The 12,654-nt window shown below is 35.4% G+C and overlaps 2 protein-coding genes across 6 annotated transcripts in view; one reads left to right on the top strand and one right to left on the bottom strand.

Moving 5' to 3' along the window:
- ASB14 (ankyrin repeat and SOCS box containing 14) overlaps positions 1 to 12,654 on the top strand; it is a 28,653-nt gene that overhangs the window by 14,308 nt on the left and 1,691 nt on the right. The window contains exons 7-11 of one of the 3 annotated variants that reach the window (XM_045831908.1): positions 2,074 to 2,245; positions 2,919 to 3,462; positions 5,026 to 5,179; positions 5,902 to 6,102; positions 11,368 to 11,427. In XM_045831908.1, the coding sequence (XP_045687864.1) occupies positions 2,074 to 2,245; positions 2,919 to 3,462; positions 5,026 to 5,179; positions 5,902 to 6,080 (1,049 nt within the window). In that variant the 3' untranslated portion in view covers positions 6,081 to 6,102; positions 11,368 to 11,427. Of the gene's footprint in view, positions 1 to 2,073; positions 2,246 to 2,918; positions 3,463 to 5,025; positions 5,180 to 5,901; positions 6,103 to 11,367; positions 11,428 to 12,654 lie in introns of those variants that run through there. The other 2 variants (XM_045831909.1, XM_045831910.1) reach the window with 2 other exon arrangements.
- The window catches only part of APPL1 (adaptor protein, phosphotyrosine interacting with PH domain and leucine zipper 1), a 34,896-nt gene continuing 30,045 nt past the window's right edge, over positions 7,804 to 12,654 (bottom strand). For 2 of the 3 annotated variants that reach the window (XM_045831906.1, XM_045831905.1), the window contains 2 exons: positions 12,455 to 12,544; positions 7,804 to 11,445 (listed from right to left, as the gene is read on the bottom strand). In XM_045831906.1, coding sequence (XP_045687862.1) covers positions 11,299 to 11,445; positions 12,455 to 12,544 — 237 coding nt within the window. In that variant the 3' untranslated portion in view covers positions 7,804 to 11,298. The remainder of the gene's footprint in view (positions 11,446 to 12,454; positions 12,545 to 12,654) is intronic. The other variant, XM_045831907.1, reaches the window with a different exon arrangement.

Genomic DNA, 12,654 nt, shown 5'->3' with positions numbered 1-12,654 from the left:
AACCAAATTGGCCCCTTCTGGTGCTGATTACAGTTGGGTGGGTTAGTGTACATTTTAGGACCCTGTGGGGTCTCTCCAATGTACTCTCTTGTGAGGCTGGGAGTTTCTCCCACTGCTGCCTTAACACCCACAGGTGTTTTCAATCAGAGCATTTGAGGCTTTATTTCCCAGTGCTGGAACCCTCGATTTTGCAGTCTGTACCGCTTCCCAGTTGTTCCTCCGGGTTTATCTGCATGCAAATGTGGGACTGCCCTGTCCACCAGCCACCACCTCACCTAGTCCTCCAGCCACTGCCTTGCCCTGAGTTCTCTCTACCCAGCTGTGCATCTCTGCCCCTCCTACCAGTCTGGATACGTATTTCTTCTTTAACTCCTTGGTTGTCAGACTTCCATACAGTTTGATTTTTTGTCAGTTCTGGCTGTTTTTTGTTTTTAAATTTGTTGTTGTCCTTCTTTTGGTTGTGTGAGGAGGCACAGTGTGTCTAACTATGCCTCCATCTTGGCTGGAAGTCTAGTTTATCTTTAAAATAAAGATATTAGCATCTACTTCTTAGGGTATTGTAAAGTTCAGAAATTATTATGCATATAAAGAAACCATTACATAGTAAAACTCATTGCATGGAAGCTTATTAGACATTCATTTTTATTTTTATTTCATTGATTGTAGAGAAAGAGAAGGGGTAGGGAAAGAGGGGGAGGGAGAAAGATTGATTTGTTTTTCCACTTACTTATGCATTCATTGGTTGATTCTTATGTGTGTCCTGACCTGGAATTGAATCCACAGCCTTGGAGTGTTGGGAAGATGCTCTAAACAACTGACCTACCTGGCCAGGGCTAGACATTTCTTATTGCGTTACAGGAATAAGGTCCTTAGACAGCCACTATATTCTGATGACTATGGACTCTGTGCTAAATTAAAGTCACTACATCTTTTTTATACAAGCTGTGAATGTACCCAGAATGCTCTCCTTTCCTTTTTTCCATTCAAATGCCACTCTTTCTTTAAAGCCCATTTTACTGAGAGATCTTCCAAAGCTGACCCTCAACTCTTCTCTTCCCTTCAGCCCCTAGTTCCCCTCACAACCCTGGCCCTGAGATCTTCTGGAGACATTTTGCCTATACCTATACAGACATACCTCATTTTATTACACTTCACTTTATTGCATTTCACAGATATTTTTTTTTACAAATTGAAGGCAGGATCTTCCACCAGCAAAAGGATTACAGTTCACTTTATTTCAATACTCACTATATTGTGGTGGCCTAGAACCAAACCCACAATATCTCTGAGATATGCCTGTACTCTTTTATTACCCACACCACTCACATAACACTTCCCATACAATGTGCTACAATTTATCCTTTTAACCATCAGCAGTCTCCAACATCAACTTAAAACAATTATGTCTCTTACTATGACCAGCTCCCTAAGAACAAGTTAATACAGAAAGATGCCCTTTTCCATCCTAGAAAAGTGGCCCAGTTTGTTAGAGTGCCATCCAGATACATCAAGGTTGTGGGACTGATCTCTGGCCAGGGCACATACAAGAAGCAACCAATGAATGGGTAAATAAGTAGAACAACAAATCTCTCTCTCTCTCCCTCTCCGCCCCCCCCCACTCTGTGCACCTCCCCTAAGATCAACTGAAAAAATTAATGCCATTTTCCATCATACCATCCATAGATGACACAGTGATATAGTTCAACAGAATTGTTAGTACCATCCTATATACAAGTGTGTTATGAATTCAGTGGGCTTTTTTAAGTTGGTCTAGAAATAAAACAACCTTTTATAAAATTATTCCTCTTGAAATTTTCAAGTTTCAAATAAATAACATAAAATCACTCTGAAAGCCAACTTGCTTATAATTTACAGATTGCACTCCTTTTTCCCTCCCCAAATAGATTATAAACTGCCTATGCAGGAGGTACCATTTATTTCTTCGATTCTTAGTGCTTTGCTGAAGTTGCTGTTCAATAATTGCTTTTTGGTGGTGGTGATATATTTTTAAGAATACTTAAGTAACAGCAGTGGAAAAGTCTTTTAGCATAACAAGACTCTTTCTCCTCTTAGGAGCTAATGCTCTTGGTCGGGCCTCTGATTCTTCTTCCATCTTACTTGAAGCTGCTAGTGGAGGAAATCCAGACTCCGTGCTTCTCTTGCTACAGTATGGAGCTGATGCCAATGTCCCTAAGAATTCAGGCCACCTCCCCATTCATGTGGCAGCTGACAGAGGCCACTTGTTGTAAGTTCTGTTACATTGTTGTAAGTAATAGAAATAAGAATTAGCTACTTTGGGGGGAGCAGCTCCAGGAACTTTATATTCTTCATCTCTGACCTTATAACTCCAATACGTCTTTTAAACTTTTATTTATTGATTAAAGAGACAGAGAAAAAGAGAAAGAGAGAGAGGGAAGGAGAGAGAAAGAGAAATATTGATTTGCTGTTCCACTCATGGATGTGTTCAATGGTTGATTCTTGTATGTGCCCTGACCCAGTATTGAACCTGCAACCTTGGCATATTGGGATGTCGCTCTAACCAACTGAACCACCTGGCCAGGACTCCAATACCCATTTTAAAGATAAACTCTTAACCAGCTAGAAAGTGATAAAGTCAGGCGTATTCTGTAGCCACTGAAGAGACATAAAACTATTTTATTATCAGGTCCTTAGGCAATATGAGGAGACACAAGTCTCACTGACCAGGCCAATTCTGAGTTTATAATCTAGACAGTAGTTTCATTTAGTTTTACTTGGTATCTGAAGTTTTGGATTCAAGAGCTGTGTTTTTTGTTTGGGGGTTCTCAATACCACCTAATATTAATACTATCTAGTGCTAGTATAAAACAATCATAAACATGATAATGCTGCATATTAAAAAAAAACAATTTTTAAATACACTTTGAAATTTTTTTCAGGGCTCTGAAGATTTTGGTTCCAGTTACAGATTTTGCTGCCATTAAGCGGAGTGGAATTAGTCCAGTTCACTGTGCTGCAGCAGGAGCACACCCTGAGTGCCTGGAACTTCTCATCCAGGCTGGATTTGATGTAAATTTCATGCTAGATCAGAGAATTCGCAAACACTATGATGACCATAGGAAGTCAGCTCTGTATTTTGCGGTATCAAATGGTGACCTCTCTTCAGTTAAGCTGCTTCTGAGTGCTGGAGCCCTGCCTAACCAAGACCCAGTTAACTGCCTCCAGATAGCTCTAAGGATGGGCAACTATGAGCTGATAAGTCTGCTGTTACGGCATGGGGCCAACGTAAATTACTTCTGCAGGGTCAACCCATTACATTTCCCATCAGCACTGCAATACACACTGAAAGATGAAGTCATGCTCAGGATGCTGTTGAATTATGGGTATGACACAGAACGATGCTTTGATTGTCCTCATGGAGACAGAGTTCATCATTGCTATACTTTTGAGGGCTGGACATCTACAGTTATCAAAGATACTATGGTAAGTCCACAGTATTGGCTGTATCACCTTATATAGTCATTATCGGTGGCCCTGAACTACAGCAATAGGTAAGACTCCATTCATTCTCTCCAGAAGCTCACTGTTAGATTTAATATATGATAAACACAATAGTAGAAAGATGTAAAAGGTATAGAAACAGTTCAGGAAAAAAAAAACTAATTTAACTCAACCCAGGGAGTTTCACCCATAAAACATCTGAGAAATGTTTTCAAGAATGAATGAAGTCTTGTATACATTATGTTTTTTGTTTGAATAACTGTCATCTAACTAAAATGCTTCTGGGTTCACAATACCTGTACTAGGTTTTTTGGCTCTTTTGGCCCTAACATTTGATTAAATGGTTTTCTTTAGTCACCTTTTTGATGAAAAAAGGAATTGCAGTAAAGAACTGCAATAAATAGTTGACCATCCTGTCTTTCAGACATTTTTCTCTTGGCCTTCATCACACTCGTCTACCTAATTGTGGACTTCCACTTTGCCCACCTTGAGCTCTTCCAACTTTTCACAATAGCTGCACCCTTCAGGTCCCAGTCAGCATTACTTCTTCATACAGACGCTTATATAAGGCAGCTCCCTTCCCTAATCACTCTCTTATAAAACTGTTCATTTCTTTTATAGCACTTATTGCTAAAATTCTTTAAGAAAAAGATTGTCTCCCCCACAAACATGAATGTAAGCTCCTGTTCACCACTTTCCTCAATTTATAGATGTGCTTAGAACACAGTACATGCAGTAGAGGTACTTGAATTCATATTAACATGAAAATAAAAATAAACTGAGTGGAGAAAGTACTTTGAATGAATTCTGAAAAATGAAAGGCAAAATATTGTAATGTTGTATGACTTATTTTTAAATTATGATTAATGTAGGATTTGGTACTTAGGCACATATCTTGTATTATTTCCTGACTTTTCATATGGTATTACTTGACTTCTTACATGGAAATCTTCTGTAAGACCATGTAAGCTACTTAAAGACAGAAATGATCATATCCCTCAAGTAACAGGGAGGGAATAGGTTATAAATAATAGAAAACTCCAAATAAGAGTAGCTTTAATAAGATGGCTCATTCCCCTCTCAAATAAATAAAGGCCAGAAGTAATCAGCCTTCTAATTAAACAGCTCCATGATTCACAAGAGAACCCTGCACACACCTTGTACTTCCTTAAGGGCATTCTGGGATTGTTCACACTTCCACTTACACCTCATTGGCTAGAACTCGGGTTGCCACATCTAGGTGCAAGTAAAGCCAGAAAGGCAGTCTTTATGCCAGACAGCCACGTGGCCAACCAATACTATAGTAGGGTAACAGACACTATATAAGTCTTTCACATCTTCATTACATCTCACATAGTTCTGAAAGCATAGTAGTATTTTTTCCAAACGTTAGAGCTACAAATAGATATTCTTGCTCAACACCTGTTTATAAATGAGAAACTTGAGAACATGGATTCTGACTCTGACTTTAATGCTCTTCTGATTACTAATGCTAAACCATACTTAGTTTTAATTTACTTTCATAGTTCTGATTTTCTTCCTCAGTTCTGTGAAGTAATAACTTTGTCATGGCTGCAACATCTCTCTGGAAAGGTCGTTCGAGTGATGCTTGATTATGTTGATCAAGTTCGGATCTGTTCAAAGTTGAAAGCTGTGCTCCAAAAACAGGGGCTCTGGTCAGAAATCCATAATATCTTGAGTGAGTATCTTTCTTTCTTATAGAAGATTCTTAACAAAAATACTAATTGTATTTTTTTTTGTAGACCATTCTTCATTAAAAACTTGACCTAAAGAAACCAAGGAAAATACTACTCCTATCTAAAAAGTGTTCATTTATAATTATTCTTAATTTGTACTTATTACCACTTCCCAGTAAATAAAATGTTAGGTAGCTACTTATTATATAGGCAGGTAATATTTTCTACTAATCCTATGGAACAATGTAGACATAGGAATTAAAAGCTATGAAATGGCAATAAAAACAGAGATCTAAGATCTAAGCCTACAGGATATCAAGTAATCCTTCAAACCAAATTCTTTCCAGAAAAACATCAAGTCAAAGAATTTTTCATTTCATTTCCTCCTGAGTAGTGATCTTTAGTTTTTAGTCTGACCCTGAGGGACAGGATTGGGTAGATGTGGTAGGGGTTAATGCGTGTAGATTTAAGAACTTCAGGCCTCAAAGGCCAGACTCACAATTGATGCCAGTCTTTGAACTCTAACTTGACATGGCTATGAAACCATGTTTATAAGAAGGGTTGAATGGGAAATAAAGAGCTGTTTCCCTATTAACTTTTCCATTTAATCACAGCAAATGAGAAGCTTTGTGGCTTAAGTATAACAAATATAACAAAATACAAAATTACTAAAAAAATCAATTTTTACTTTTTAGATAATGGGCAACTGTTTCTTTCATTTTAGCAAACCCTCGCTCCCTAAAACACTTGTGCCGCCTAAAGATCCGGAAGTGTATGGGACGTTTGCATTTGCGTTGCCCCATCTTCATGTCATTTCTTCCGTTACCCAATCGTCTAAAAGCGTATGTCCTTTACCAAGAATATGACCTTTATGGACAAGGAAATTTTACAGGAACGTGGTAACCAAACTATTCTGGTTGAAGAGGTATAGTTCTTTAATATTTCTTAAAATTTGACTTGTTACAGGTGACTCCTACTTCTCACTTTTCCCAGCAACTTAAATCTCAATTTAATCTACATTCTTTAAAGAATTGCTCTGAACTAGCTTTTCAATAAATAGATGGCTAGCATCTGAAAGGCAGTTTAAAAAGACCAACAGTAAAAATTTCAATTAACTGAAGTACTTAAGTGTATGAATCCACATTTCTACATGCTCAATAGATGCTACCTCTGATAATGCGAGATAATTCTGAACAGTGATCCTTTTTATAGAGAAATATATATGTAAAATGTGTTAGTGATTGCACTGAATAAATATGAACTCCAGCACATGACCTTGAAGTTAGCTGTTCTTATGCAAAAGTCCTGAGGCCAGCTTAGCATCTGTTTACTTGAGTCTAGTATTGAGGTGGGGTAATATAATTGTAATAGAACCTTCAATTGCAATTTCATCATTAACGAGAAATATGCATCCCTTCTTTCTACAAAACCATGGTTAAGGTTTATCATTTATTGGTTAATGTGATCACCAGAATAGAAATTACAAGTGTTTTCAAATAGATGATGGCTTATAATTTCTATATTGTACTGGACGTATGTATAGGAGGGACTCACTGATAGAAGCAGTTATGGAATCTTAAAGTTTTATTTCTATATAGTCTATGCTGTATGTAAGTACAGTTTTCTATTTGTGGAAAGGGAGGAAAGAAACTGAGAAGACATTCACTCAGTCATAGCCGTGTAGCATTTAGATGGCATGTCAAGACAGGAAGCACAGAAAGGTAGGATGATGTGGTCTACTTTCACCACGGGCCCAGTGTGGTACAGCCTGATGTTTACACATTTAGTCTTAGCATATTTTTTTAGCATAATGTAGTCCATCTCCAGTAAACTGAAGTTACATTTCTTTCTGATGGAGGAATTTCTGGCTATATAGACTGTCTGAGTAAGCACAGACTTAGAATTATTTTTAATACAGTTTTCACATAAAAAATTGCAAAACTGGCTGGCATAAATAGTTTTTATTTTTTAAATCAAATCATAGTATCTGTTTGTAAGTGACCAGTGAATTATATGTATGTCAATATACAAATATATTACAAATATATTTAAGAGATACATGCACTTATATCAGATAAATTACATAATTCTAAAGTTAATTTCATCCACTCCCTGGGCCTTCTGCAAGTGTATATACATTTTATAAAATTCAAAACAAGAGAGAACAGAAACTCTCGGTAGAAGAAAAGATCTTGGTAAGTGCTACAGGAAACTATGAAGAGCACATGGGATGAATATGCATTAGTATTAAAACTACAGGCCCAAGACACTGAAGCTGGTGTACACAATAGCCTGCCCCTTTAAATTACAGACATTTCTTTGAGCAGAACCAAACATAGCAAGTATACATTGTCACACTGCCCATAACATATCTAGGGTAATGACTAAAAAGTCTCCTCTTTTATTTTTCTAAAAAAAAAACAAAACACATCACTAGTTATGAATTAGTTTTACTTTCAATAAGTGACAATTTTTTTTTTCATTTTAGCTGTTATGGACTTGCAATGGGGCTAGATGTGTACTTATACTGTCATAACAAATTAAGAAAAAGTCCAATTGTTTAAAAGCATCATTTGAAATTAGAGAAATAAAATTCAGAACATATGTCAAATATTTCATACAAAAATGACGGTACAAAAACCATAGACTTTATTATACATTAAAAATCTCATAACAGCATATTTCCTGAAGACTTGTCAGGGAATATCTATTTTGACAAAATGAAAAAATAAGTTCTCCACCCCACATGTATACCACCATTACATAAAGCTGAGTTCTTCAAATCCGATTCCAAAGTAAATGTAGCATGAATTTAATTATATGCTGCATGATTAATAGTATCGGTAAAATAAGAATCAATTCACTTACATTACAAAATCACCAAGTATACAAGGTTTTACACGTTAGTTATAACTTAACCTCATGTTAATGAGATTAGTATCTTAGTTCTTATATTAACTGAAGTAAATTACATATGAGTGCAGCTGTAAGAGATTGGTTAAAAAGTATAATATAGTTCCAGTTTCAATTTTTTATGTATTATTTATTAATACAGAAGAACAAAATTTCATGAAAGAGTAAACCAAACTTGCCAGAAATAAAATGAAAGTCTTGCTTGCTATAATCAGTGTGTTTGAATATTTAAAGTACAGTTTGAAGGCTAGGAGGTTGTTGTCAAAACCAATGTTAATATTTTCATTTTATTAATTTAGGTGGCAAAAGATTTTATAACACATGTGCTCTTAGTGCCTGTCAGCATTTATAATAAGATTTAAATCTTAAATACTTTCTTTATATAAGTAAAAATTAATTCCAATGCCTGTACCACACAAAATTTTATGTTACATAGAATGTTATGCACACCTTACTGTCCTTTTCCCAAGCATAAAGGTAAAATAAATCTACCGCCCCTAGACTATAGAGCCTGATAACTTTTAAAATTAAACACCAAGTAATCATTGTAGACATGGCAAAAACCAGACTGGCTTTGGGGATTCTGTTTAAGGTAATAGTTTCAGTCCCTTATTAGCAAGTTCTGAACATTTTGAAAGGGAGAAGGAATAACTTGTGTTCTACCTATTGACTTCATTACCACAGGTACAAAAGAACTGTTCATATGTATAACAGAGTGCATAGCAGAATTAGGTACACTTAATTCTTCCTTTTAAAGAATCAGCTTTGTTAATATATAAAAACCATTAAGTGCAAGTTTGAATCTAAGAGACTCCAAAATCTAATTCAATTAACACCAAAGCATCCCAAAGGTAGAAGGGGTTTCAAAGGGTAACAGACAAAAAGACCAATTTAAACATTATGCAGAAACCCACAGGCAGCCTTCTTTAATCAAAAGAGAGTTTATTAAGTTGATGCTTAAATATCTGTAGAAATGGAATAGTTCATATTGTACTACAGTAATGGAACCGAAGGTGAATCACCTAAAATTATTAAACTCACACATGACTGCTGTTTGGTGTTAGAATGCGCTTTAGTCTGACCTATGGACATGGGTGTATTATTGTGCAAATTCTATCACAACATGACTTAAAGGAACTATAAGTCTGTCCACCACCCCTATGCCTTCCGGTACCCTTAACCCTACCCAACACTTTGACCCAGAGTGCTAACAAAAGGGCAGCACTTTGCTAACTGCAAAGCACCAGCCTAGTAAAACTGCCTCCTAATGCTGACTATTTCCCTTGTAGGGTGACAAATTTCATCTGAGCTGAGTCAACAACTTAATAGTATGAACAAAAAACTTAATGAAACAGAAAGCTTATTAATTCTCAAAAAGGTCCCAAAAGCATGACTTGTAAGACTAATCAAGTGCTGACTGCAGAAGAAATTTCAACTTCTATAAAAGGAATGACACAGACTGTTGTGAAACCACTCCCTTTAAAAGCACAAAATAAACTTTTTTCAAAAAGTATCCAATAAATTTCTACTTTTTTACTAAATGTTTTGGTAACCTAAGGCTGCAAAATAATGATTGTCAAGTAATCATTATTCCCATTTGGCATGTGGATAAAAGAGGATCATGACCCTATATATAATTACCTATCCCATTCCTACAGAAAACATTGTACATACAGTGTGAAGCAGTAACCCTATATTGTGAGAACTAAATAAATGCCATTTCTAATTCAAAACTAAGAAGAAAAACTGTATATATATATAAAAAAAGACTTTTCCCTTGTAAAATTAGTCTTAGTGGCTAATCTCTTGAAAATTTTAAATGTATAACTGTAAAATAGTTTATTTAATATACTTAACTTGTCTATATATGCTTTTACATATAAAACATAGGAACATAATTTCTATTAGCAACATTAAAAATCTGAGTAAAGAAAAAAAATCAAGTGTTGACACAGAAGTAGGCAACAGAAATGTCGTTTTAACCTTGACACCATGTTAAAGTCCTTCCTTCATCAACTCTCCTATTCCAAGCATTCAATTCCTTTTAAGTCTTTCGTGGAGCTAGACATTTCACTCATCAGAAGAGTACAAGTATTTACAATAATTAGTGCAAATTATTCTATTTGTGTATATTAGTTATTTTCCTTTGTGGATATAAAGTGGTGTCAGTATTTTATCAAAACATGGGCTTATGAAAATACTATGTGTATCAGTCTGAAATTTAGAAGACTACATTTTCGAAACTAATCTCTGGGAATTTTTACTGTAAGCAGAAAACATAATTGTTATAGAACTTCTTTTGAAACATCACTTGATTTTCAATAAAAATTATCTCACTCAATGCAGAAAATACAATGTATTATCCTGTAACAATATCTTTATATGTTACATCCTAGTCTAAAATGTACTTAACAAAAAAATCCCTTTTAATAAATTCCAGAATCTTATTTTAACCATTACTGCTCTGCAGCAATAATTCAAGTTCCAACCTGAGAACTAAGAATGCGGTAATAAAATGCCCAGGGCTGTATCAATAACTGAACTGAAGACACAAGCTTCTTTCCCAATGGCACCAGGTGCAAAACACCAGAGAAATGTGAACAATCCAAGAAAGTGCCCTGAAATCCACAGTACCACCTGCCACAATTTAAAACCTTAAGTCTAAAATCTCTTTTCTCATTATTTTATAAAAGTTCTATTGCACATTTAATATGTTAAAATATTTGCAAACTTGTAGAATTCTCTTTATAAAGGGTTTTGAACCTATTCAGTCAAAAGCTTCCTCACTACCAAGAAAACATTCTTAATGAAATAGAGGGAGCATAACCATGAATATCTGAAGCTGAAGAAGAAACAATTTCTTATAGTAATAGCCAATTACAATGCAAAATAATAAAATCACAATTTGAAGGAAAAAAGGCTTGAGCAAGTGTAATTCCTCAGCAATCTACTTTAGGGAAATGCACAGGTTTCTTTCAGATATGTGGAATTGGATGTTACTGCATAGATTATTATTTTTAAGGAAAAGAAATTAATGCAAATCTGTCATCAAGGTCAATGTTATTTTTAAAATGAAGTTAAAACAAGCAAATATAAACTTCAGTCTCCTCCTTGATATTTCAACATAGTTGTTACCTTGTGTCATTTCACCACAGAAATTGTCAATAAATTTGAAGGGGGGAACTATCAACCAAAAGCAAGGGTAAGTTTATGCTTCTGACTCTCTCTTCTTTCCTTCTTCTCCCAAATCGCTCTCTTCTGACTGGCTACTGCTAAGGACAACAAACTGCCCCTCACTACTGGCTTGGTTTGGTCTACTGGAAGCAGCTATCAACCGACTTTGTTCTTCTAAGTCCTAGTGGAAAAGACAGAAAGAAACTAAGTTAATTGTTTGCAATCAAATGAAAAACTATGTATTTAAAATATATACTTGAGAACCACTTTAATCCTTCTGTTGTAAATGTAATGCATAATTCTGGCAACTTACTGAAAAGAAAGGCCACACACAACCAATGCAGCACCAAAATGAATTATGGTTCCATTCTAGAAATCCTATAAAAGCCAACATTTCCCTCTTCTCCATTATTATGGTCAATAATCAAATTCAGGCCATTGTCATCTCTCACTATACAGTAGAACACTCACAAGGGATCAATGCACATGCCCTCTTCTTCATCTTTGTCCAATTTATCTCGCTAAATCACCTGTCATCTTCCCTCGGCCTCATCTATCAAGAAAGCCTTGACTTCAGGGGCATCTTCATCTTTGCTACTTCCCTCTCCTTTGTCCGTATTCCACTGACGATTCTTGCTGATCTGTTCTTATTAAGTATCCAGTTCTCTCATCTGCTACGTCAATACCACAACCCATATCTGGCTTTTACAATCTCATGTATCACCTATCTGTGCATTCTTCAGATTTTGTTTTAAAATTTGGGTAGATAATGATTTGATACTCCTGATAATATTAAATATATATATTATATATTGCCTATATATAAAATATATATTCCTAGAGGCCAATGTGAATTTCAGCAATGGCAGTTAACTCTATATAACAGAGCCTCTCAGAAGACCTGCTCTGACAGAGACAACCTTCACTGGAATATGGGAACAAAAAAGTTCTGATATGTTGGCTAAGCGGCAAGTTACTCGGCATGTCAGTATACCTATAATGTAAACATCATGTCTGAAGACAGATGTCATCCTTTTCTGCTAGGCTATGAACCAACTGGTTATGATGTAGCTGAGTAAGCAGAAATAGACCTTCACTTGGAAATTCAAAGCTGAAAGTCACAGAGCTGAATTAAGGAAACTCTTTACAAAGATCACATCAGAGAAGATCCAAACATTAGGACTGCATACCTTTTCAATTTGTTTTTGTTTACTGAGTTCTTTCTGTTGCTTCTCTCTTACTCTCTCTATTTCTTTTTGTTTTTCTGATGCCCTACGATCCTGAAGAACAGATGAATACAACTAATGAATTAAATATGAAATAACTTTAAATTTTAGACTTTTCAATTAATATTACCTTGTAACCTTTTCAAGTTATTCTCTGCATTTAT

Source organism: Phyllostomus hastatus, unplaced genomic scaffold (genome assembly GCF_019186645.2).
Source record: "Phyllostomus hastatus isolate PE091 unplaced genomic scaffold, TTU_PhHast_1.1 phas_contig_16, whole genome shotgun sequence".
Lineage (NCBI taxonomy): Eukaryota > Metazoa > Chordata > Mammalia > Chiroptera > Phyllostomidae > Phyllostomus > Phyllostomus hastatus.
Note: the sequence above shows the minus strand (reverse complement) of the source record. Positions and strands in the feature narration are given on the sequence as shown.